Genomic DNA, 27,123 nt, shown 5'->3' with positions numbered 1-27,123 from the left:
AATCAGTGGTTCCCAAATGAGTGTGACGTAAATTTTATTCGTGTTCCGTATGAAAACCCATGTTCAATACACAGTATAACACAGTCAGACTTGGTTCTAGAGTGGTGGGACATGAAAACCAGAGGAAAAGCTCAGGCTAGGTCAATATTGACTCAGGCATTCCATTTGGCAAAAACTGTATTCTCGGCAACACGGTCTTTTCGGCACCTTCCCGTGGCCACTGGGCGCCAGGGGAGCCCAGTGGTGACATTTGGAACTGTCAATAAATTCAGAGTTAGAAGAAATGGTAGCAAGCCACCCACTATGGAGGCTCTTTTCATGAGTGCATATGGCACGCGAGCCATATATGGCTCTTTTCATGAGTACATATGGCTCGCGAGCAATATATGGCTATTTTCATGAGTACATATGGCTCGCGAGCCATATATGGCTATTTTCATGGGTACATATGACTTGCAAGCCATATATGGCTCTTCTAATGAGTACATATGGCTCGCGAGCCATATGTGGCTCTTTTCATGAGTACATATGGCTCACGAGCCATGTATGGCTCTTTTCATGAGTACAACTGGCTCGGCGACAAAATAGAATTTGTGCAATTTTTAAACTAATAATACTGATGCACGATGGTTTCGGTCCAGTATATATAGGACACAATTTTAACTACAGTTTGCAGTGAAAGTGTCACGCCAACAGACCCTGTTGTGGCTGTAAATCGCTAAGCACTCCATTATATGGTAGCTTTATGATGAAAAGCCACAGGACAAACTTTAACACAAAACAACAGTTTTACCCAGAAGCTCTACCAAAGCACCTAGAGCAAATTGATTTGGTGAGTGGTAGGAATAGGCGGAACTATACACGCACGCTTTGTCCTTTGCCCAGTGCCGTCTGCACTTAGGGTAAATACGTTGGTGTCGTCGTTTGCATTATTTTGTGACATTTTTACCAAATAACTTTGCTTCAACCTTGTTTTGAACCCATTATTTAGGACAAAAATGACAATGTCATAATGAGCCTCAACACTTTTAAGTAACTGCGGGAGGGAGACACATTTTAAATGGTATATTTATATTGTTATAGGACACAGCCTCTGGCATAAAATTATTTCATAGATTTTATCAAATCACCCAACATCACACAGTGAAACAAAAAGCCTTGACAAGTAAGTGACAGATACATTTTCAAATTATTTTTCTCATCTTGTAACCAGCCCAAACTCCACCTTGCCATTAGCCGGCACTTTGGTAAATCTCCTGTCCTTTTCCGTTCATATGAATCTGTGAGGAAAAAGTAGCTTTTAGTTTCCCTTGGTCTGAACTTAAAAACATATTTTTAAAAAAGTGGGTCATTTTGTTTGATATAATATCAAAATTGGGTTATTTCGTCTGAACACAACCCAGAATGTCATATAAAGTTTATCCAAGCAAGCAACTACAGTACAGTAGACCCAATTTAGATGATGGTATTTTCAGACTGTTATTATTATTATTTCTTTTATTTATCTCTCCCAAATAACTTGCAAAGGTTAGGGCAAAGGTCTCCAACGTGGTGCCCGCAGGCATCATTGGTACCCCTAAGGGCAGCTGGGCTGCTCAAATAACTCACCAATAATGGGTCATTGTGATTTTCTAGTAATTTGACTTTCTTAGTGGTTGAATAAGTTTATTTTCTCCTGCTTACAATAATTAACCTGATCTTAAAATGGTAAAACATAGTAACAATATAGTAATAACAGATTATATTTTAGAAATGCATATTAAACTGAGTGCCATTTGCTGTATTTACTAGAAGGAACAAGTAGCTCTAGGCTTGAAAAGGTTTGTGGTCGAACAAACTATTTTACACGGTCAAGATAAAAATAAAAAGGTTACAATCCCCTACAGTGGGATCTCGCTACTTCATGCTTCGACGTTCGCGGATTCAGAGCTTCGCGGGCCTAAAAAAAAAAAAAAAAAAAGAATAAAAAAATATACATTTTTATTTTTATTTATTTATTATTATTATTTTTTAATCATTTTTGAAGGGGCTTCGCTACTTCGTGGTTCCACGTTCGCGGGTTCAGAGCTTCGCAGGTCTAAAAAAATAAAATAATAATAAAATAAAATAATTAAAAAAAATAATTATATATTTTTTGAATCATTATCAATGGGGGCGTCGCTACTTCGCAGATTTTCACTTTTTGCGGGTGGTTTTGGTCCCCATTAACCGGGTCTAAAAAATAATAATAAAATTTAAAAAATGTTTTTTTTTGTTGTTGTTGTTGTTTTTTTTAAGGTGCTCCGCTACTTCGCGAATTTTCACTTATCGCGGGTGGTTTTGGTTCCCATTAACCGCGATAACTGAGGTCCCACTGTACAATGAAAACGTGGAAACTGATGAAACATTCTTTGGTATTTTCTGATTCTGCGTACAGAACTTGGTACATTATTAACTGTTTTTAGAACGGAGGTGTCTTGGGTGTGTTTCCTAATAGCCTTTCAAGCAAGTGGCTCTTATTGCAGTAGCCTCCCTCAAGTGAAACCCAGTGGTCCTGACTGACGACACTACAGGCAAGAATCAAGATGCCTCTTTTCTTCAGAAAGAAGAAACCCAGTGATGACTCGAAGAAGAGACTTGAGTATCAGCTTTTTCGGGTATGAAAACCTCTTAAGTATTAGTAACTAAAGACACATTGTGTTCTATTTATGTGGATAAAAAAAAACATTCATTCATTAAAAAAAAAACAATATTGATTTGAGTAATATGTGAAAATACATGAAATATCATATAAATGTTCCTTTTTAAAAAATATTGTAGGTAAAGAATTTGTATTTATTTGACATTACATGAGGCTCACATAAAGGGAGCTGAGATGATTGTCTGCTATTTTGATGTTAACGATAGCCCCAAAACCAGAGATGGAATAGGCAAAAAATTGTGTGGTTTGGTCAATTTGACTTTCCGTATTATGTAGTCTTCCTTGTGCTTTGTAGCAATCCTTTGGTTGCACTACACATTATAGTGACATCTAGTTGGCAAATATTACACAGTGTCCCTTTAAGAATGTGCAATTTCATTGACAGTAATGCAAATTTAATGACCTATATGTTGTTCATACAATGTGATCTAAATTTTTAAATAAAAATTGGCAGAAAGTTTATTTTTGAATAAAACTGTTAAGATGGGACATAACTGCATACTTTGAAGCACTTTTACAAAAATTGCTCTTGATGAGAAGTGTTTAGAAGAGAAGTTTAGATATGTGCAAAACATATTTTTCAGTCCAAGGAAGCGGGTGCTGATGACACCTTGGACATATCATCATGCGAGCTGTCAGAGGTAAGAATGTTTAATGTTTCACTGTGTGCTCAATGTGTACTTTCCAACATTATTGCAGTGAAATATATTTCTTTTCTGTACTCCATGCTAGTAGCTAAGTCAGTATCATCCTTTAATTAATTTACTTGCCCTTGGTAAAGTCATGAATTCTTTGATCTTGCAGCAGTTATACTGAATTGAATTCTCTTTATTGTCATTGAAAACATTGGATGCAACAACATTGAATATGTCACTCCAGGGTAAACATTTAATAAAGACTTTGAATAGAAAAAAAGAGAAAATCCTATTAGGATAAAAGCAGAAAGCACATTTACAACATAGTGCTTAGAAACTGGCCAAAGTTATAGCTATAGTGCCATGTCCCTTTATGAAAAGGAAATTTGCATCGGAACATAGTGCAATAACATTTAACAGCCACAAAAAGCAAAATAAGTCACAAGTTACATATTTTCAGTTTTATGTGATACATTTAATAGCAACAACAGCCCCCCCCAAAAAAAGAGGCAAGATATATTTTCAGTTTTGCTCACTCGTTTAGGGTGGTGATCGCCCTGGGGAAGAGGCTGTCCCTAAACATTTTTGTCATTGTTTTGAGAGAGCTGCTTTTACTAATCATCTACTGAAGAAGCTTTAATAGAACACAAAATAATAATAACAAAATTTAAAAAAGACAACTACAAATTGAGGACCGAGACTGGCACCATATAGATAGACAACAACGGTGGCTTGATAATTATGTTATTGTATTTTGATAGTTTCCCCTTTAACGTCATATCAATACCTAGCAATAACAAGATGTTCTGCGAAGTTCTTCAATGAAGATGACAGCCCAGTCTTTATGTCCTCAGCTGGAGAGCGATAAGGAATCCTGGTAGGCTTGAGAGCAATTATAAGAGTTATGCATGCCCAGGAGTTTGAAGGAGTAGACTCCATACAGTCTCCGATTGACCCAGTGAAGCTGGGTCTGTGCTTGCCCTCCCAAAGTCAAGTATAACTTCCTCCAAGGAATATGTGGTGTTGAGTACTAGTTTATTTTTCGAACATGGTGTATGTATTTGATACCAGTAACTCCATTACTTGATGCGTTTAACGTTTAGTAACCACTCAAAAAAAGGAGAGAACATGTAAATGGATTTTGAACTTCTAACCTGTTCTGAAAGCCCTTTCCCAGGCCCATTCTTTTTATTGAATCGCCTTGGGATACAAAATCAGATTCAACCTTAAGAGCGTGGAAATCAAGGAACAGCAAAATAATTGGCTGATAGTGACAACGATGTAAACAGTTCATAATAGTCAAAGTGACGAAAAACTTTGCAATGATTGTCAACGGACAAACTGGCATTTGATGCAAACTTCTTTGCAGTTGTCAAATATTAAAAACAGAGTACAGATGATCATTTTTTAATAGATTTTAGAATTTAATTCCACAACCCAACTTTATTTCAGTATGCTGCCCATTAGTCTCTTCAATGCATTCAAAGAAGTCAGAAAAAGCGTGCAGAAAGAATAACATGTTTTTACCATACTTTTGAGGGTGTTGTGGGACAGTCTCAGTGTAGAAATGTTAACTATCAAGCTGACGATATAGCACATATCCAATCGCTTACATTATTTTTATTAATGTTATTTCAATTAACACCAAATGGCACACCATGTAGTGAGTACTAGCATGGCCATGAATGTCCTTTTATCTCAGTAGGCTCTCTTTTGTTTTTTGCATGTTTCTAAGAAATGGAAAAGGGGGGAATTGATGTCTTTTAGAACCAGTCTGTTTTTGATCAGTCTTTAAGTAAGGAAGTTAAATCCACTTATCGGGAAGTTTTTACACGTTTTGTTCGGGTGCTTGAAATCCTTGAAAATGGTTGAATTTTAATGTTGTGCTTTCAAGGTTAGGAAAATGTTTGAATTTTTTGTGAAGTGCTTGAAAATGCAAAAAATTCTTGCGGTGTTTCTCGGTAGTCTGACTCGACAGACCACACATTGAACGAATAGAAAAATAACAAAATAATAAAGTCTGCACAGCACGGCAGCTGCGATTGCATGCCATTGTCATGTGAAGCATCATTGCCTCTTACTGGTGCATCTGGACAGGTGCATTAACGAATGCAAAAAAGAGATATGTCTTTTCACAATAAGAGAGGTAGCGCTTTACAGTCATATGAAAGAAAACTCATTGAGATGACTAGCTTAACTATAATTTTTTTGGGGTAAAGGTTTGCTAGATGCTACACCTAAACAGAGGTAAGTGTTTTCCAGTGGTAATGGGAAGAACTTCATGCAACTGAATATGTAAGCCACTTATTACAGTATTTTTTACCTGACACTAATATTACCAGCTCAGTAGCCTAGATGGTAAGGCGCCCGCTTTGAGACTGGGAGGTTCGGGTTCGCGCCCCGGCCGAGTCATTCCTAAGACTTAAAAAGTGGTCGGCGGCGCCCTCTCTTGGCTGCGGCTGCATCGGGTCAGGTGCAATCGACATTTCGTTCTGTGTACATTGTTACACAGAATGACAATACAAGGAAATTATTATTATTATTATTATTATTATAGGGAGAGCTATGTTTCAAAAATATTTAAGCACATATTGTTAAGATCCACAAATATGTTCGCGATTTACTCAAGACCTTAAAATCATATACATGTCTCTAAATTAACAGGCAAGATTACAAGTCGCACATGTAAATTGCAAATATTGTTGTGGATCTGCAAGAATACAAAGGTTTCACCAGACTTCTTCTTTTAATGGTATTAGGAAAAATTGGGAAATGGGCCTTGAAAGTGCTTAAAAAGTGCTTGATTACAGAAGAGGAAAATAAAACGAATTTGATTTAATGTTTTATAAGCAGCTAGGACAATAATAGAAATGAAAGGTTGTCGACTTGTTGTGGGCTGCTTTAACACCTTTTTTTCATTCTTCTGATGATGGTAAGAGACCAAAAAGTGATGAGAAATCCTTTTATAACAAGCTGCTCAGGTTTGTGCAAATGAATGTTCTGCTGAAACCAACATCAAAATGTGTTGTCATCAAAGTTGCTAAATAACAATATACATTGGCCCAGAAGTGCATTAAAATGATGCTGCTGGACACAAAACAAGCTATGAGTCATTACTGCAAACATTTACTTCAAATGAGGCTCTAAAGCAGGGGTGTCAAACTCAATTATACAGAGGGCCAGAACTCAAACCACACTTTTGGTCGCGGGCCGAACAGGATAAATATTTATTGAATACACTAAAACTTGCCTTAGTGACCCAAAGAGCCATAAAAGCAAAAGATGTTTCAAAAAGAAATTGAGAGAGCCACATCATATATTTTCAGAAAAACCTGCCAAACACTCTCTCTAGACAAAATCTAATTTTTCAGCACATTTTATTTCTCTGTGTGTCATTTGATGATTTAATCAAATGTATGAAATGATAATAATGCCAAATACTGTGTCCCAAATCAATGTAAATATGCAATTTACAATTTGTCTTTCACCTTAAGTTAAGAGTGTTGAGGCAATTTTTTTCCATGAGATTTGTCCTTAATAACGGTTTCAAAACAATGTGCATGCAAAGTTCTTATGTAAAAATGTCACAAATTACTGCAAACGATAAGTATATCGTTATATACACTATCGGTGTAGACTGCACTGGGCGAGAGAGAGAGAGAGAAGGAAGTGCCTTGCGCTGTGTGCAGAGATCCGCCCACCTGTACTGCTCACCCAATCAAAGTCGTTTGCCAGCGTTTTTATTCATCAGTTTAAATGGTTTCTTATCGAACTTCTGCATTAAGTTGCTTCGGCTTTATATGGACAAAAATCGGGATGATATCACTTGACTTTGGAACGCCACAGAGAGATGTGCAATAGTTACATTTTACTTAGGAGCCATATGTACTCATGAAAAGAGCCATATATGGCTCCCGAGCCATAGGTTCCCTACCCCTGTTCTAAAGCAACTTAAGAAAACTGCAAATATGCAAAACATTGTTTACTGATTGCCGAACTGCAAGTGCTTGTTTTCTGTGATGTAAGGACCTAAAATAGTTTTTTTATTAGAATACAAGTCATTGATTTGAATATTATTTTTTCCTGCCTTTTCACAGGTTCCTTCGAGTGCCTTTTCAATATGCAAAGTTCTTCAGAAAAAGGTAAGAATGTTAGAGAGCATACTTCATGTTTTTGCGATTAGTCTGTTCCATAACCTCGCAAATTAAGTGTATTTCCCCAAACATTACAGTGCATGTGGGGTTTCCCTTATCTGGGATATTTTAATGCTACAAAGGACAATGTTCTGTATTACAGAGACGACTGATAGACGCAAACTTCTTCTTACTCTGTTAAAAAAAACTATTTTTGTATTGGTTGATTTCTCTGGGGGCAGCACGGCAGCGCAGTGGTTAGCGCGTGTGCGGCACAGTTCTGAGGTCATGAGATCGAACCTTCCTGTGTGGAGTTTGCATGTTCTCCCTCTGCTTGCTTGGGTTTCCTCCGGGCACTGAATTGTGCGTGAATTGTGGAAGCAAAATGGCAGAATTCATGTCAGTTTATAACAGCCAATTGACACAAAAAGATTGTTAATCATCAATGGGAATGGCTCAAAATGGCACCAAGTATGTGCTAGCAGCAAGATCGCAACTTTATTTTAGTCATCAAACTCAACCACAAAAAAAAACGTTCTTTTGATCACAGATGAATTTGTCTTTGAAGGTACTGGAAACATTTTAAAAATTGGCCTTGAAAGTGCTTGAAAATTGCTTAATTTTTGCCATGAGAAAGGTGTACAAGCCCTGTTATACCGACCTTGATCAGATTGCTTGCAAATGGCATGTATACAGCATGGTTAATAATTTTTTCACTCGACATGTTAACAATTTATTCAGAATGTTTCAATCAGCGCCTAGGCAACAGAATGCAGTTCTCTGATTCCAAACTTTGACAATGTACCAAGTGAAAAACACTGTAGCGTGAAAAAAAAGACATTGTGTTTTCTGAAAGCCTCACTAACAACAGATTATTTAACAATAGGTATTTTTTGTTATCGTCTTTCAAAGGTACTTATTCTACACAACAACGAGATAAGGTCATTGCTTCCCAAAGGAGGTGACATCCTCTCTCTTGGCACTCTAAAGGTAAAATACTTGGTACACAAATTGCAATGCTTGATTAAGTGGTGTTAATTGCATTCAACCTAAAGTATTGCCACACTTTTGTGTTCATTGTTCTGATTATGCATTCAAAGTCAGATATAATTAATTTCACACACTGAAATAAGCTCCACCAAAGTTGTTGTTCCCTGTGTTTGAGAAATTAAAACCATACAGTCACTAAATTAACCTTAAACCAACCAAAAAAAATGATTTTTTTTTGTGGTGTGTTTTGTTTGTTTTTGGTTTTCAAACTTCTACTTACTCATAGATTAACAAAAGGAAACAAACTCTTTGCACTAAAAAACAACTGTACAAAACAATTACACAATATGTAAACATGAACCCAATGGGAGTAGTCTGAAGCGAAAGCTTTTGAGTGCCTACCCAGATTCATTTTTTTTCTTGCAGGGAAGACATATTCCAAATTAAAACAAGAAAACAGTGCTATACCCCACCAAGGAAAATTAGAAAACAAGAGAAATGAGATTTCAAAATTACTACACATAAAACCCAAATCTTCTTCAGTATATTTGTCTAAGATAATATATATATATATATATATATATATATATATATATATATATTTATATATATACCGGAGCCATATCCCCCTAGTGGGAGGTGGCTAGTGTCAAGAACACATTCTTGACTCTTTCTGGGAGATTGATACAAAGGAGTATGTTCCCAGCCCCCTCGCTCAACCCAACTGATGTGTTTGGAGTCATTAGGTGACCAAACCCCCCAATTCCAACCCATAATGCCAAGCAGGGAGGCAATGAGTACCAATGTTGTAAGTCTTAGGTATGCATCAGCCGAGGCTTGAACCAGCAACCTCCCAGTCTTGGAGCGGGCGCCCTACCCCCAAGACCAACGAGCTGGTCTAAGATACTTATAATATATTATTTTTTAATGTATGTAAATTGGGGACATCAATTAAAAAAAATCATATAGTATACATATTTTAGATCAAGTTTATTTAAATTATGGACTTTAATTTAAAAAAAATCATGTATTATTCATATTTTAGTTAAACATCAAAAGACCGTAAGTGTAATGAAATTACAAAAGCAATTTCATGCTTTTACTTCTAACTGAATATTTTTCTTTGTGCCCTTTTCAAACAAGGTTCTGGATATGCATGGTAATAAACTTAATTCACTCCCAGAAGATATTGGGAAGCTGACGTCATTGCAGGTCAGGCTACTCTGAATTCTTGATAATAAAAATTACTCTTTTCAACTTTCTGACCAAATGTTACTGATTCATTCATTGATATCACCATTTTTATGTTTTTAGATTTTGAATGTGGAGAAGAATCGTTTAAAGAGCCTTCCAGAATCAATTGGGGATCTAAGGCTTCTGCAGACACTGAATTTGAAAGGTCAAATTTTTACTACTCTTGCTTTGTGTCCGAGTTTTATATGTATTTTTTTCATGTCTTTTTGAACTTACGTGGGTGTTTCTGCCATACTTTAAGGCAACTGTCTTAGTGAACTTCCATCGACTATGAGTTCCTTGTGCAGTTTGCGCACTCTAGATGTGAGTGAAAACCTCATCATCCAGATTCCTAAAACGTTTGCTTACATCCGCACACTGGAGGTACGTGTTTGTCTTTTAAAATAAGTTCACACCAAAATGTGAAAATACTTAAATACAACATGCCTGTGTTTGTGTGTGCATGTAAATGTTCCGTGTCAGAACATAATTCTCGATGCAGCCACAATGACGTACCCTCCAGCAGCTGTATGTGTGGAGGGCACAGAGAACATCCAACAGTTCCTTTGTTCTGGTAAGCGTGTATTTAGCTTCCACATTTATTAGTACTTTTCCGTGTTCTATAACACTCTCTCGTGTATATGTATGTTGTTTTGTTTTGTTTTTTACTTTAGGACAGAGGTTGGGAATATGAGTACAGAATGGCTCAGAGATAAGATTGTTATCATAAAAACTTCTTTTAGAGGGTGCCAATCCTAATAAGTACAACGTCGAGTTTGGTGCGTGCATAGCCAATGTAATGCTAGTAAAGCAAAACGGTTCAGGCCAGGGCCTAAAGAGCACAGTCAAGTTTAAAGTGGTGTATTTTTTGAAATGATGGGGCCCTGTCAAAAAACAAATCAAACTATTTTGCTATTATGGCTCTTTGGTCTAAAACAGGGGTGTCAAACTCATTTTAACTCTGGGGCCACATGATAGAACAAACATTCTCTCGGGGGCCAGACGAGTAGATTAGAGAGAAAGTAATAAGAGAAAGAGAGGGAGGAAAAAAGAGAGGGTGGGACAAAGAAAGTGAGAGAGAGAGAGAGAGAGAGAGAGAGAGAGAGAGAGAGAGAGAGAGAGAGAACATGAGAAACAAAAGAGATCAAATGAGAAATAGTAAGAGAGGGGGAAAGAAAGAAATCCAAAAAGAAATAGAAAGAGAGGAAGGGGAAGGAGAAAAAGATAGAAGGGGAGAAAGAGAGAAGGGGAGAGCGAGAGAGGGAAAAGGAGAGAGAGAGAGACAGACAGACGGACAACCTCAGCGCCTTTATGAGAGGCACCGGGCTTTGGCAACATCAAGTGGACAGATTTCAACCTGCAGCTCGTTTCTCCGCCTGATCCGACCCGCGGGCTGCCTGTTTGACACCCCTGGTCTAAAAGGTTCCTGACCCCTGCTTTAGGAAGTAGAAACGGTACAAGACAGTGACAAAATAGGTTTAACATGGCGAAAAATGAACCTTAACTGTTGCTGTACATTATATTATTTGTTACCCAAGCCAAAGGGTGTCCAAACATTTTCCTTTAAGAGCTAAATAAGAAAAAGTGTAGGCTGCAATGCATGTTTGTTTTTCTCTTAATATCTTCCCATAGGGTTTGTTTATAATTTAAAAAATATCAACTTTGTGGATAAAAAAAATTTACATAGAAGAGTACTAAAGAATAGGGGGTAGGTTGAAAATGCTCCCCAGGCTGTAGTTTGGACACCTTTGCCTTAGCCTAAAGTGATTTATATTTGAATTAAAAAAAACATTGATATTGAATTATACTCATTAATAAGCTTGAAATAGTTGCTAACAAACATTTTCTAATCAAGGACCAAGACACGCCAAACGAAGTTGTGCCTCGAAGACCCAGGCAGTTAGGGGATCCGTGAACCCACGTCCAGCCTTTTTTTCCCCCCAAAAAAATCTTACTGTATCGGACTAATAGAAAGGCATATAAAGTATTTAAACACGTGTACATACGTTTTTTATGTTAAAATTGTTTACTGTAGTTTTGAATACAAACATTTTTTACCCCACAGAGCTTGGAGATGAGTACTGTCCTCCATCCCAGTATCTCCTGCCTGTGCTGGAAAGTGACGGTGCACAAAACACTGATTGTGTGGATTCTTTGGATGAGGCCTGGCAGGTAAATGGCTGTCTGTATTCAAGTTAATCATATTACTCTCTCACCCACTTGGGATTAAATGTTTATCCACTTTTGTTTGCAGAATAAATTCAGTGACTATGAGAAAAGAAAGGTATGTGCAAAATGAAACTTAGATTAGGGTTTATAGCTAACTGAAATAATATTTATGTAAGAATGTTGTAGTAGTACCTCATAAATTTAAATTCCGGATTACAGGGCGCACCGAAATTTAAAGCTGCTTGCTCAAATTTAATAGCGGAAGTTAGTTTATTTTTTTGAAAAAGCCACACTAGATTATAAGTTACAAACCTAAACAGCCATAAAAATGAAATAATTCCCATCAGTTTCTTACATTTCTAACACATCGCACAGCTGTGTTGTTATCTGTTCCGCTCCGAGTTTTACATCTCGTGTTTTCGAAACATGTGACCATTTACGATTTTGATTACAAAAAAAGCACATATTTACTACTGCGCCGAAAGAAGATGCAAATGAGGGCTACGTAGCGTAAAATGTGAGTCTGGTATTTCTAGATGACAGCCTCAGGGCAACCATACTGTAGAGAAAAAAAAATTGCATTCCATTGTTTTCGTTCCCCAAGGATTGAAGAAAACAAATCCGCGACCTGACATTGACGCTGATGATACAAAAAGAGAAGTGTGGTGTTTTTGATAGATAATTTCCACAGCTGTTCAATTTAGATGTGTAAATAAAGGACTTGATTTGTGGGTGAAAAATTTAAAATCAAGCACTATCAAACCTCTGGTTTTTCCCCTGTTACATATTGTATGAATCATGTTTGATAAAACATGGACTGAATTCTCTGAAAGGGTGTCATAAATGGGTTTTTTTCTTTAGAACAGGGGGCTCTAACGTGGTGGCCCCTAAGGGCAGCGGGAGGTGCTCGCGGACCTGTTCTTAATATGGGTTATTAGTGCTGGGTCATTGTGATTTTCTTGTAAAATGATTTTTTTTTTTTTTTTTTTGTGGTTGACCGAGTCTATTCTACCGCATTTCCAACAATTAACCTGACAATAAAATAGTAACAACAAAGTAATAACATAAGTTGTTATTTTAGACAAAACTGAGTGCCCTTTGCGCTAATTAATAACAAGAAGTAGCTCTCATCTTGGAAAAGGTTGGAGGCCTGGGGTTTAAAACGTATGCGTTGTGGAAAAGAGCAGTGCACCGTTAGCCACGAAAAAAATAAATGGATAATTTGCACCGTATTTAGAGCTGCAGTGTTTAGAATGTAGCATAAAAATAGCGCCTTGCAGTCCGTAATTTACAGTACTACAAATTTCCTGTGTTTTTTTATGTTTCTTTAATACCCATCTGTTTATCAGTCTGCCATCATTTTGATGCTTTATTGACTTTACTGGAAACAGCTGGTTTCATCACTGCAAACTTTCAATCATTTCATACAACTCAAAAATAATTAGATAATCCCATTGTAGGTCAAACATTGGGGAAAAGGGTTGATAAATGTTAAAATTATCTAAACAAATATTCATTTTATTATTGTCAGATTCAGAAACAGGAAGAAAAACTGGCCATGGAGCGACACAGAGAGAATAAACAAGATGAGCACACCCAGCTTCTGCTTATGAACACCTCTCACAAAGTCAACATCCTCAACTCAGTTCGTCAAGTAAGCCCTTCTAAATATTTCAGTCCTGTATTTTTTTTACTCTGTAAAGCAGTACAAATGTTTTATGAGTGTTTTATTTTTTTATGATTATTTTTTAGATATGTTTTATCAAATTAATTTATATTTACATAACAACAGTGGCGGGCCGTGCACTTCACACCTAGGCCTTGAGTAGTGCTACGTCTGAACCAATCCAACCCTCAATACCAGTTTTATGGCTATAAAAGGATTTACTGCAGCTAGAAGCGCTACACATATAAAAAGCATTGATGATAACTTTATAAAAATGCTCTATTATTTACAGTGGCTTGCGAAACTGTTTGGCCCCCTTGAACTTTGTGACCTTTTGCCACATTTCAGACTTCAGACATCAAGATATAAAATTAATTTCATGTGAAGCATCAACAATAAGTGGGACACAATCATTAAGTGGAACACACTTTATTGGATATTTTATACTTTTTTAACAAATAAAAAACGAAAAAGTGGGTGTGCAAAATTATTCAGCCCCATTGAGTTAATACATTGTAGGGCCACCTTTTGCTGCGATTACAGCTGCAAGTCGCTTGGGGTATGTCTCTATCAGTTTTGCACATAGGGGAACTGATATTTTTGCCCATTCCTCCTTGCAAACCAGCTCGAACTCAGTGAGGTTGGATGGAAAGCGTTTTTGAACAACAGTTTTCAGTTATTTCCACAGATTCTCAATTGGATTGAGGTCTTGACTTTTGCTTGGCCATTATAACACCTTGATATGTTTTTTGGTGAACCATCCCATTGTGGCTTTTGCTTTATGTTCTGGATCATTGTCTTGTTGGAAGACAAATCTCCGAGCCCAGTGTCGGGTATTTTGCGGACTCCATCAGGTTTTCTTCCAGAATGGTCCTATATTTGGCTCTATCCATCTTCCCATCAATTTTAACCATTTTCCCTGTCCCTGCTCAAGAAAAGTAGGCCCAAACCATGATGCTGCCACCACCATGTTTGACTGTGGGGATGGTGTGTTGAGGGTGATGAGCTGTGCTGCTTTTACGCCAAACATAACGTCTTGCATTGTTGCCAAAAAGTTTGATTTTGGTCTCATCTGACCATCTTCTTCCACATGTTTGGTGTGTCTCCCAGGTGGCATGTGGCAAACTTTAAACGACACTTTTTATGGATATCTTTAAGAAATGACCAGATTTGTGCAGTATATGACAAATTGTTGTCCTATGGACAGATACTCCCACCTCAGCTGTAGACCTCTGCAGTTCATCCAGAGTGATCATGGCCCTTTTGGCTGCATCTCTGATCAGTTTTCTCCTTGTAGGAGCTGAAAGTTTAAGGGGACAGCCCGATCTTGGTAGATCTGCAGTGGTCTGATACTCCTTCCATTTCAATATTATTGCTTGCACAGTGCTCCTTGGGATGTTTTAAGCGTGGGAAATCTTTTTGTATTCTAATCCAGCCTTAAAGTTCTCCACAATAGTATCTGGGACCTGCCTGGTGTGTTCCTCATTTTTCATGATGCTATCTGCCCTTTAAACAGACCTCTGAGACTATCACAGTGCTGGTGCATTTATACTGAGATTTGATTACACACATTATAATCTTTAGTCATTTGAATCATTCAGAGATCCTCACTGAAATTCTGGACAGGGTTTGCTGCACTGTAAGTAAAGGGGCTGAATAATTTTGCACACACCCTTTTTTTTTCCCCCAAGTTTAAAATATCCAATAAAGTGTGTTCCACTTTTTGAGTGTGTCCCACTTTTTGTTGATGCTTCACACGAAATAACAGTGATGTATGAAGTCTGAAATGTGGCAAAAGGTCACAAGGTTCAGGGGACCAAATAGTTTTGCAAGCCACTGTAGAAATATAGCCAAAGTTTACTCACCAAAAATAATTTTTTTGTGCACAAAATCCATCCTCCTTCCATCAAGAATTACTCTGTCGCACAGATTATCCCTGCAATTCAGTTCCATCAAGCCAATTTTTTTCTCATGGCATCGAAACTAATGCTGAAAGCATAAACTGTCCTGTCGTATTTCTGGCATAGGTTTTTATTCAATCTAGGGCTGAAAAAGTCTGTTTGACGGAAGCAGTGGACAGAGTGATTTATTTCTTCACCTTTTTGTCGTGATACTTTCATTGTGGCACCCTAGCCAATCATAGTTTGTGGATCTGCTGACGTTTCCCTATGTCGTCGAGAGCAATGGTTCCCAAACTTTTGTAGGCTGGCGTCCCCTTGGCTCCCTGGTAAATTCCTAGCGCCCCAAGATTGCTCGCAAGATTTAGGACAAAAATTCTGGTCAAAATGAGCCCCAACACTAAAATAACTGCGGTAGGTAGACACATTTTAAGTGATTTTATGTCTATATGTGGCACAGGTTTTGTCATTATTATTATTTCATATATTTTATCAAATCATCAAGTGTAAACAGTGAAATAAAATGTTCTTAAGAATCAGCTTTTTCTGCAGAGCCGTGTCAGCGGTTTTGTTGAATGTTATCTTTAAATGTATGGTGTGGCTCTCGAGAAAAAAAAAAACATCAAAATATTTTTGCTTTTCTGGTTCTTCTTTGGGTCAAAAAAGTTCAAGACTTCTGTTCTAGAGAGTACTGGCTCCGCCAACTAAAAATATGATTGGCTAAACTAACAGCTTTATCAACACTCATGTTATGCCTCTGGGCCTGCAGAACTTGTGAAGCCTTCTGGGTAGATTTCTGACCCAAGAAACAAGTAATTGCCGAGATGTGAATGGTGAAATCAGTGTCTGAAACTCATGACAAAAAGTTACCGGACACCAGGGCAGACAACTCTGAAAAGTTGCCTGCCCAGCCATAAGGTTGCCTGCCCCATTTTTCACAACTTGAAATGCAATAAGACGACCAATCGGAAAAAAAACGTTGTTGCAAAGTATTAAGGATTGATTATCAGAATATATGACAGAACCATACTTTAAATTTAAGTTAATTATAAATTTACTTATAACATTCATTGCATGTATATGCCATTGCTATTTTCCATCTGCCATCAGTATGTTCCTGTATTTACTCATCTTCATTCATGCAATGTTTGCGTTGCGTCGTCTACTACAAGCCACGTGAACTCCTCTTTAAACGATGCTTAATAATACATACAGGTTTTGGCTTGATTCCTAACCACTTATCCATTTTTCTTGTGTTTTCTGTGCGTCTACTTTGGAAAATAATATGCAAATGCACGACCTTATAACGCTCGGGAAAGACAGGAAGCACGAAGTTATTCGATGCAGGCTTCTGATTGGCTGCCGAGTATGCAAATTGCCTAACAAACCGAAATTTCCAAACAGAACGAAGATTTCTAAATCGGAATAAAGCAAACGTTTGATTAGAAAAAATAAATAAACTAATTAATAAAAACGAATTATTTTTTATTTATTTTTATTTTTATTTTTTTTTATAAAGTTGTCGGCCACCCGGGCAAAGACGTTGTGTAAGTTGTACGCCCGACGTAAAAGATGCACGCCCTGGGTGTCCGGGCAGACGTTATTTCAAACACTGGTCAAATGCTTAAATATAAAAGCACACATCTGGGTTCAGCACACCTAGGGAAAATCAATGAAAGAAAGCTGAAAGACTATTTAGAAATATTTAATTAGTATTCATGAACAATATTTTTATGTCAGTAGGGAAGACCTTGAAGGCCCTGACGACACACCACTGCATAATCAATCCATTTTATGCAGTGCTTATCTTTATTAGGGTCGCGGGGCAGCTGGAGCCCATCCCAGCCGTGACGCAATATTTTTTTAAACTACTTAGAAATGTCATCAAAGTGAATTTAAAGTGCTTATTTTTGCACAATGTTTAGGAGCAACAACGTCTGGAGCAGGGTGTCACCCAGCAACAGCGAGCCCAGGAATGTGAGCGATTGCTGCTCTTGGAAAAAGTTAAACATGCAGAAGACAATATCAGCAGTCGCGTCAGCAACATGCTGTTGGATAACAACAGGTTGTACATGTAGGAAGTACATGGATGTCTTTCACAGGCACCTGAATTAACTTATTTGCTTTGACCTCCTTCTTCAGGCAGAAGAAGAGTGCTGAGTTTCTCCAAGCCATGGAGGAAGATAGGTGAGTGAAACATTATCGTTGAATTCTGATGTCACAACATTTTTTCAACAACTTTGATTCTATCTATCTATCTATCGATCGATCTAGGGATATGACCAAGATAGCTAGCTATCTAGCTAGCTATCTAGCTAGCTATCTATCGATCGAGGGATATGACCAAGATAGCTAGCTAGCTATCTTGGTCATATCCCTCAAAAGGGGTGACCGACAGCAAGACAAACACATACAATAACAAAGAAATTAAAAAAGGGAAAAAAAATACCAAAAAACACACACAAACATTTTGGACCATGGCCAACCCAAATGCCCAAACACCCAAACAAGTTAGGCACCTCAGCACCTAAGTTGGTCAAGCTTTCGTCCCTCCAGATGAAACGGGACACAAGAAAGCGGCCATATCACTCGGGTCAGGGTGACACAACACACTCTTTTGTTCAACAGCAGGGCCCGACAGCTTTTACTGGCTTACCCCTGCCGCATCATACAGGTGCCCTGCTCATCCCTTAAAACGCGTCCAAACATCCCACTATTCTTTTACAACACCTCTCCACTCATTCCTATCACCAGCAAGAGCTCTAGCTTTCACAAGATTTAGACCTCTTTCCTGCAGTGCACTCATAACACCATCCATCCACGTCAATCGCGGCCTTCCTCTTGGTCTCCTTCCATTGACTTCTGCTATGTAGATCATCAGGCTCCAAGTCTCTGCACCATACAACACAGTCGGCACAATCACACTCTCATACAGTCCCCTCTTAACATCCATACTCATACTCTTGTTGCTCATCACTCTCCCCAGAGCACCCAAAACCTTGCTTTCTTGATTCACTCTGTGCAATACCTTACACTCCATTCTACCAACTGCAGCCACATCACAACCCAAGTACCTAAAGCTTTCAACTTCTTCCAGCACCTGTCCATGCAACCTTATTTCTAACGCCATGCCCACTCCATCACGTGAACACTTCATCACCTTTCTCTCTTACGCCTATCAGATACTCTCTAAAACTCCGTTACCAACCTTCTCAATGTTTCCTCAGAATCAGCCACAAGCGCTGTGTCATCTGCAAACAACAACTGACTTACCTGCCTCACGGTTCCACTGTTATCCATCATTTCTACACCCCTGCCAAATACCCCTGCATTCACCTATCTCACCACACCATCCATGTACACATTAAACAGCCATGGTGACATCACACACCCCTGTCTTACACCAGTAAACACAGTGAACCACTCACTTGTCTCACTCCCTGCTCTTACACATGCTCTGCTGTTCACATAAAAACTCTTCAATCCTTCCAACAACCTTCCACCCACTCCATACATTACCATCACTTGCCACAAAGCCTCTCTATCAACTCTGTCATACGCCTTTTCCAAGTCCATGAAAGCTAAATAAACATGCTTCCTTTTTGCAAAATATTTCTCACACACCTGTTGTACTGCAAACACCTGATCCTCACATCCTTTCCTTTCCTGAAACTACTCTGCTCCTCCATCACCACCTCATTTGTTCTTTCTGTCACACTCTTCATCAAGACTCTTCTATACAGCTTACTCGGCACAGACAACAAACTGATACCTCTCGAATTGCTACATTCATTCTAATCACCTTTACCCTTATACAATGGCCCCACACATGCACTGCACCAATCAACAGGAACCACACCACTTAAAAAGCATACATTTAACAAGCGTACTAACCAGTCAATCATAGCTGTGCTACCTTTGTTCAGGCATTCAGCAGTACAACCATCCAACCCAGGTGCCTTCGCCCTTTCATTTCTTTCACTGCCTCTTGCACCTCCCATGTTTTCACAGGCTTCACATTTAAGTCACCCAACACGGGCATTCTCTCCATACCATCGATCTCCTCGACTCTCACTTATCGCTCATCCTCCACATTTAGCAACTCCTCAAAATACTCTGCCCATCTCGTTCTGACTGCACTACCATTAACCAGCAATCTACCATCCTTATCTTTCACTTTCTATTCCTTTCCAGACTCACTGTTTCTTAGTTTTTTCACTTCTTTCCAGAACACTTTTCTCCTTTCCTCAAAGTTCACTCCTATCCTACGACACCATTCATCATTTGCTTTCCTTTTCGCTGCTTCCACTGCCGCTTTTACCAACCGTTTATTTATTTTATACCTTTCATACGCATCGCCACTCTTATCTTGCAGCCACTCCTCAACGGCACATCTCTTTTCTGTCACAGCCTCTGATACCTCATCGTTCCACCATACACTTCCTTTCTTATTCCTCGACCAACTTTTCTCATTCCACACACTTCTTTTGTACTCTTCAACACTGCCTTTTTAAACCACTTCCATTCCATTTCCACATTCTCCACTTCTCTTCTATTAATCAGTTCATACTCTGTTGGCATGTGATAATGGCCTTAACTACTTACATACCTCGTTTGCGTGACGGCCGTACTGATGCACTGATATAAGGTCACACAATATCATAATGTAATCCAGTATTTTTTTAAGGGGCACAGTATGTAATCTTATGTGCCACCTAGCAATGCAAAAACGTTCATTCGGTAAAGAAAAAAAAAACATTGATTTTAATAATAGGCAAAAATACATGAACTATCGTACCAATGTTCATCTTTATGAAAAATCATAGGTCGAGAAACTTGTATTTATTTTATACAATGGAATCCCTACATAAGTTCCTGCCATGTTTTTCTGGTCCCAACCTGCCTCACTGTGGCACTGTGGCACTGTGGCACTGGCCCTTGCTCGCACCTGACAATAGTGGGCAAACATTACATATTATGGCTTTAATGTTTCCTACAAATTCATCAGATGTGGGTAAGGCCACCTCACCCGACAGCTTTACAATATTTATTTGACTGGTCATTGTCAATGGTGTTGAACAGTATTGTTGTTTTTGTTGTCTACTGTTTACTGGCATTGTCATGTTTACTACGGGTTATTACATCTGTCAATACAAACTAATTGGTGGTTTTGAAGAATACAACTAAGTAAGAGCAACTATTATTTTTTGCCTTTTTCTATAAAATGAATTATTGTCAGTGATGCCATTTTGGCATGAGTTTAACACAATATAAATTTTTCAGAAAATTACCAGAGGATTCAGTTTCGGAATACAAAAGACCTGTCCCGCACTGGCTTTAGCTACAGGTGCAGAAGCTCAACCTTCGGCATGACAAAATCTCCTCTTAGACTGATAGAAATGAATGGAACATAGTGATGTTATGCTTTTTGTGTTTGCAAAGAAAATCTCTACCTACGCAATTTTTAAAATTTCTATCAGATAAATTGACACATTTTACTGATTGATTTTCTGTCAGGATCCGTATGGAACATCTGACTGCAATAACACAGGAAGAAGCAAACTCTCTGAGGAAGAGAGAGGTTGCTGGTATGTTTCGTTTTTCGGTGTATCTAATAGCAATCTGTTAAAACATGAATTGTTAATAATTGCCTATGCTTTTTCTTGGTTTTTTTTAACAAACATTCTTAAGAATTTTTATTGTACCCTTAAGAAAACAACAATAAACATGTAGATTTGATTATATATCAATCCCCCCTAGATACAAATGCAAATGCCTTATAGTAGAGGTAAGATCCTGGGCCCGGGCTGTAAATTCAGGTCGGGCATAAACTATCAATCATTAAGTTACCTGCGCCGAGCTTCTCTCTCGCGTTTTTTTAAAATATATTTTTATTTTTTCTTGTGGAGGATCTGCACAGCATGCACGCTGTTCTGTGTACATACTTTTACTCGAGTTATTATTTAGATGACTACTTTTTACTTCTACTTGAGTAATATTGTTCTGAAGTAACAATACTTTTAATTGTAACACACTTCGGCGCTGCAGTTAGGCTGCGTGCGTAATTCGGCGCTGCACTTCGGCGCCAAGCGCACTTTGGTGCAGAAGTACACAATTGATTTGAGGGACCAAAACCTAAGTAAACCGAAGCTGCAGGGATTCCCAGCTCTTGCATAAAGGACCCTAAATTGCTATAGCCCTGACTGTAATCACATGGTAACAAGGACCTTGGAATGAAATTCAATTCCGTTAAATAACGATGCCTGTTATTTCCAGATTGCTGTCGTTTCTAGAATAATCGCTGCTCTTCCATTTTAAGATTGCATCTCATATTTTTAAGAATCATAATATCTCTCCTCTAAAGGAGGAGGACTTTTCTTCCTCTGTGTGTTCTTTCAAGACTTAAGTCGTCAAAAGAAATCGGTAAAACAAATTGATATGTTTAAGGTTTATTAGACACTTAAAAATAATGCGAGAAGACATCAATGGATTTGGAACCTGTAAGGAGAAAAGGATAGAGCTAGAAGCTAAAGGAAAAAAATAAGAAATTCTAAAATTCCAACCGTTTTCAAAGGGCCTCCCAATAGCCCTTTTATTGTATTTTATCTCCTAGGTTACAAAATCATATCTGCCCTAAAGGGTGTGGAACTCAAAGAGCAGCAACATCATTTACAGATAGTGACAATGATGTAAACAGTTCTTAATAGTCAAAACAACAAAGAACCTAGCGCAATCATAGTCAAAATATTGAGCTGGCATCCTATACAATCTCCTTTGCAGGTGTCCAATATTAAAAATAGAATGAACTTACTACAAATACTGGAGTTCAGCAGTATCGTTAAGGGTTTTTCATTTACATCAAGATGAAAATAATTACACTCAAATATATGAATAATCATAATGTGCATTTTATACAAGTAAATAAGTGAAGTACCGGTAAATATAAATGATTAAGTTTAAGCTTAAAACTTATACAATCAAGATTATATATGCAGTGACAAACGTCAACATTACACTCTATATCATAACATAACACTCTATCATTCTTAGCGGCGATGCAGAAGATGCTATCGGACACCTGCGCTGTGAGCCTTCTTCAAGAAGCCAGTGACTATCGTAGAAAGAGCTTGGTATCTGAGGCCTACAGAAGGTTAGCATTGCTGAAAAACACTAAGTAATGTTGCTGCGTGCTTGAATGGAAAAATGAAAGTATGATGGATTTATTTTTGTCTTTATGTCAAACAGTATGGAGAATTTGGAAAAAAAGTTTGATAAAATGCTATCCATCCAGGTTTTGGACAAATCCAAAGCAATTGCCCACATTTTACAAGAGGTACATCCTCAGTCATTTAATGACAGTTGCTTATTTTTTTTATCTCGTCGAAGTCATCATATAGTTGAAAAATATGCATTAAACATGAATTTCTTGTCCTTGAATGTTATGCAGGAGGAGATGCAAAAAGTGGCATTCCAAGCCCTGCAGTTGCAGAAAGATTCTGTCTACGGTTATATCTGCAACCAGGTTTGTATGGAGAGATTCATATGGGTTGAGTGAAGAGCAAACCTATTTTGGGTTATTACCTCTTTTGGTTTTGTTACAGTAATTAGTTTTTAGATCAAATGTTTACATTTTTAAAAAGTACTTCCAAAGAGCTCTTCATTGTTGCCTTTACTATTGTTTGTCGTTTTAAGTGCAGTACAGTTGTTGCATTCGGTCAATGATAGACCACCTTATGATTTAGTAAAAACATTATCCCTCCCCGGAACTAAATATCGCTATCATTAAATCATTGTTCAACATTTCTTTTTAGGTTTTTTTTTAATGGTTATTACATATATTTTATTTCTTAGAGGGACATTGTGTATTATTTGGCCGCTCCTAGTGGTAAAAATAATTCATTTATTAAAAAAAACTATTGGTATGAAAAATAAGAAATATATATTAACTATCATACTTACGTGCATTAAAAAAAAAAAAAAACTTGTTGGTCGAGAAATCTGTATTTATTTTGCATAACACAAGGCTCACCTAGCGGGAGCTGACATGATTGTCTGCCATCTTGGTGCTACTGTACGTATACCCCAAAATGACAAACCCCTCAAAACCACAAACCATGTGTAAGGCTCGGCTGTTTGGTAGTAGATTGTAATCTTCATTGTGCTTTGTAGCGCTCGTTTGTTGCACTACACAATACAGTAACATCTAGTGGTGAAAAGCTACACAGTGTCCCTTTCAATTATTTGTTTTTCTGTTTGTATAATTATATTGATTAAATATGCATACAAATATTTTAGGATTTATTTTTTTTACGTTTACTTTTTTATCAATTTTTTTTGTATTTTATATTTATGTATTTATTTATTAAAGTTTTTATTTGTTTTGTTTTCAGGTTTGTTTACTGTATTTTATCATCATTAAATCATTGTTCATCCTAACCTTTGCATGCTGCTTCTTCCTGCTAGTTTCATGTTGCTTTTCACTGTTCCAGATCAAGCTTATTGAGGCTGAATTAATGCAGCTGACAAAACTTGAAGTTAAAAGACGCAATCTGGATGCTGAGATCTTGCAGGTAGGAGACACCCCATCGAGCCGTTATAATTTGCCTATATTCACTCACTTTTTGTCTTCATTTAGTTTGACTCATGCATGTCATTTTTTTCCATGGTTTGCTTCCTTGGTTACAATACAAAGTAGCATTGACAACCCCCCCCCCCATTTTGCTCATTTTCGACTTGGAAATGTTCAGTGTTCAAAGGACAGCGCATCCCTAAATTTTTATAAATGCCTAGTTTATAAAATGTCTGATTGAATATGGCTTAATCTCAATGAATTATAACAATTTGTCAATCTTATGCTTGTTTGTTGTATGCAGGAGGTGTTAGTTGATCAGCGCACAGCTCTCGGTGACTTGTTGCAGCAACTTCTGAAACAGAAGGACCAGAGAGAACAAGAATTATTGCAAATTTTGGTGAGTAAACTGAATTGCTTTGCAAATGGCTTTCTATGATAAAGTTGATAATTTTTACGTCATGGTACTGATTAAGGAGAAGGGTAACTACTATTTCTACTTCATAAGGTTATTGTTTAGTAGACACTAAAAATAAGGAGGAAGGACATCAATGGATTTTGAACTTGCAAGGACAACAGAGGAGGAAGCCCGAACTCCAGAAAAGAAACTCCAAACTGGGCTAGTTGCCTTCCGCTGAGCCTTTTTTTTTTTCATTAAATCTCCTAGGTTACATGAGCAGATCCATCCTAGAGGGTGTGAAAATCAAAAAACAGCAGCAACATTATTGCCTGATTGTGATAATGATGCAAATAGTGCATAATAGTCAAAATAACGTACAACAGTGAGCAGTAAATACCAAAATAAAGAACTGGCATCCTATGCCATCTCCGTTGCAGACGTCCAATATTAAAAACAAAAAAATCGTGTAATTTCGGAAAGAACAAACTTGTTGAAACTATTGTAGAGGTTTACCACTGTTTATTTAATCTTCTGACTCATTATTAGTTTGGTAAGATAATGATTTACACATTTTTCCTACCCATGTCCTTCAAAGCATGTAAATTTATAACAGTCCCAGAAAATTGCAGCACCTCTTCTTTTCCAATTGTGATACAACCATTCACCACCATGGCTGAATATTTTCAAGCATTATTCAGGGGTGGTGAACAATGTTCCCTCTAATTTTCCACGGGTTTGAGCGTTCACACAAAGTCGGTGAGCAACGCTTGAAACAACAGTGAGCAACCATAATCCCAAGTGTGGCAAGATAAATAATTATCAAACATGTCCAAAACTTGACATCAAGTTACATTTTGCTGAGTTTCCGGCAATGCAAAATTATTTTTCTCTTTTGAATGAATTGACTCATGTACTATTGCAAAGGTTGTACAGCATACAAACGTCGTTTGTTCTTACAATTCTTTCACAAGATATCCATTTCTTTTTTTTTCCTGATACATTTTGTCGCATAATATTAACATTTTTGGGGGCTTATTTAGTTGGTTGTAAGATACAGAACAGTACTTAGTCACATTTTTTAGTGGAAGTACAATGTTGGCAACAAGATTCACTTGATACAATTGGAAATTATTTGAATGCAACACAAACTTTTTCTTCTTTTTTCCGTGTTTTTTTTTCTACTTTTTTTTAAATTCCTTTAAAAAAAGTCTTATTGTGTTTATTTTTTCCGAGCTGTTACTTTTTTTTTTTTTGTTCTCCATTTACTTTTTTCCTGCGTTTCTTTATTTTCTTTTTTTCTGGCTTTTCCTTTAGTTTCTTTTTTCCCAGAATTTCACTACTTTTTCATTTTGGTATTTTTTTTTGTTTTGTTCTATTACCCCCTTCTTTTAAGTCAGTTTGTGCATAGTTTTACATAATATTTGGTCATGTTGGGATTAAAGAAGCAAAAACAACCTGAAGAGCCGTTCGGGACCCGAAAGAGCCGGTTCCTTTTAGTAAGCCGAGCCGAAGAAGACGGTTCTCGCAAACTCTAATAACTTTACTTTTCAACTTTGTTCGACATTGGCTTCAAAATACAGCATTTAGGACACAACGTCAGGGGAAGCTGTGTATTTTGACCTTTATGCACTGTAACTTTGACTTAAGTCGCTTCTTAATTAGTAATTTTGAGCCCTCATTTTTGTGCGCTGGCTAGATTTTCTTGTGCGCTGAGAATGTGCGAGCAGTGCGCAATTGCGCACGCGCGCAGCTTAGAGGGTACACTGGTGGGGAACAAGTTTGACACAAAGAGCCGAAACTTTTAACTGTGGGAGTCAAAACACACCCCTTAATTAAAAACATATTATTTCCCATAAAACACTCCTCTCCTTACAATACAACAAGTATTGTTCTTGAGTTGATGAAAAAAGGCAAAGAGCCACAGTATATAGAAAATATGATGAGGCAAAGAGCCGCATTCTTATTGGCCAAGATCCGCATGCGGCTCTAAAGCCACGTGTTCGCCACCCTTGCATTAAGTGGTTCATCTAATGTTCTGAATTCTTGACATTGTAAATTAGGAATTTAACTGCCTGTAGTAAATTGTGTGTAATAAATGTCCTTTTTGAAGTTTGGTTTACATTGGAAGGAGTTGACAATCATATTGAGTAATAAGTAATAATATCTTTGTCAGTGAGTATTTTATTTACAAATGTTTTTCTTATTTTAGGCGGAAATGGAGCTGAAGTCGGAATCCACCCAACAGAACTACTGGATGATTCAGTACCAGAGACTGCTGGATGCCAAGCCATTGTCTTTGCGCATGCAGGTAGCATACCAAACAAGAAACATGATCGTATTTGCTAAAACTTTTTAAATCTGTCTTGTTTGATGTATACCCCCTCAAAGGAAGCTGGTGTTGAAAAAGAGTTAGTCAATCTATTGTGTAAACTGTCAGCACAGCATTACCTTCCCATCATGGCTCACCATCGTGTGACGACTGAGGCCCTTCGCCACATGAACTTATCTGATCTACAGAAGGTATTTTCACACAAAATTCATTGCGCATAATTGGTTCACCTTAAAGTTATGGGGTACTGTATTTTGATGTTATACACTCCTATATAAGCCTACATTGCATACAACCCCTAAATTGCTCTAAAATAGCCACATACTGTTCCTAGGATATTTATAGTGCATTAGTTTCATCTGCTAGACCACAGGTGTCAAACAGGCGGCTAGCGGGCCAGATCAGGCCCGCTACGGGATTG

At 37.6% G+C, this 27,123-nt stretch overlaps 1 protein-coding gene across 8 annotated transcripts in view; it reads left to right on the top strand.

Annotated features, from left to right (window-relative positions):
- Window positions 1–27,123, top strand: part of lrsam1 (leucine rich repeat and sterile alpha motif containing 1) — a 36,728-nt gene that overhangs the window by 2,993 nt on the left and 6,612 nt on the right. For 3 of the 8 annotated variants that reach the window (XM_088320308.1, XM_088320307.1, XM_088320306.1), the window contains exons 2-22: window positions 2,505–2,636; window positions 3,265–3,321; window positions 7,413–7,457; window positions 8,361–8,438; window positions 9,582–9,650; window positions 9,753–9,837; window positions 9,934–10,055; window positions 10,155–10,245; window positions 11,737–11,843; window positions 11,926–11,955; window positions 13,372–13,494; window positions 17,330–17,469; window positions 17,547–17,591; window positions 20,922–20,992; window positions 22,455–22,554; window positions 22,650–22,737; window positions 22,852–22,926; window positions 23,894–23,974; window positions 24,278–24,373; window positions 26,583–26,681; window positions 26,762–26,893. In XM_088320308.1, coding sequence (XP_088176434.1) covers window positions 2,565–2,636; window positions 3,265–3,321; window positions 7,413–7,457; window positions 8,361–8,438; window positions 9,582–9,650; window positions 9,753–9,837; window positions 9,934–10,055; window positions 10,155–10,245; window positions 11,737–11,843; window positions 11,926–11,955; window positions 13,372–13,494; window positions 17,330–17,469; window positions 17,547–17,591; window positions 20,922–20,992; window positions 22,455–22,554; window positions 22,650–22,737; window positions 22,852–22,926; window positions 23,894–23,974; window positions 24,278–24,373; window positions 26,583–26,681; window positions 26,762–26,893 — 1,806 coding nt within the window. In that variant the 5' untranslated portion in view covers window positions 2,505–2,564. Of the gene's footprint in view, window positions 1–2,277; window positions 2,394–2,476; window positions 2,637–3,264; window positions 3,322–7,412; window positions 7,458–8,360; window positions 8,439–9,581; window positions 9,651–9,752; window positions 9,838–9,933; window positions 10,056–10,154; window positions 10,246–11,736; window positions 11,844–11,925; window positions 11,956–13,371; window positions 13,495–17,329; window positions 17,470–17,546; window positions 17,592–20,921; window positions 20,993–22,454; window positions 22,555–22,649; window positions 22,738–22,851; window positions 22,927–23,893; window positions 23,975–24,277; window positions 24,374–26,582; window positions 26,682–26,761; window positions 26,894–27,123 lie in introns of all 8 variants that reach the window. The other 5 variants (XM_088320304.1, XM_088320302.1, XM_088320309.1 and 2 more) reach the window with 3 other exon arrangements.

Source organism: Urocampus carinirostris, chromosome 16 (genome assembly GCF_059441175.1).
Source record: "Urocampus carinirostris isolate Australia breed hairy pipefish chromosome 16, RoL_Ucar_1.0, whole genome shotgun sequence".
In the NCBI taxonomy this organism is placed as follows: domain Eukaryota; kingdom Metazoa; phylum Chordata; class Actinopteri; order Syngnathiformes; family Syngnathidae; genus Urocampus; species Urocampus carinirostris.
Note: the sequence above shows the minus strand (reverse complement) of the source record. Positions and strands in the feature narration are given on the sequence as shown.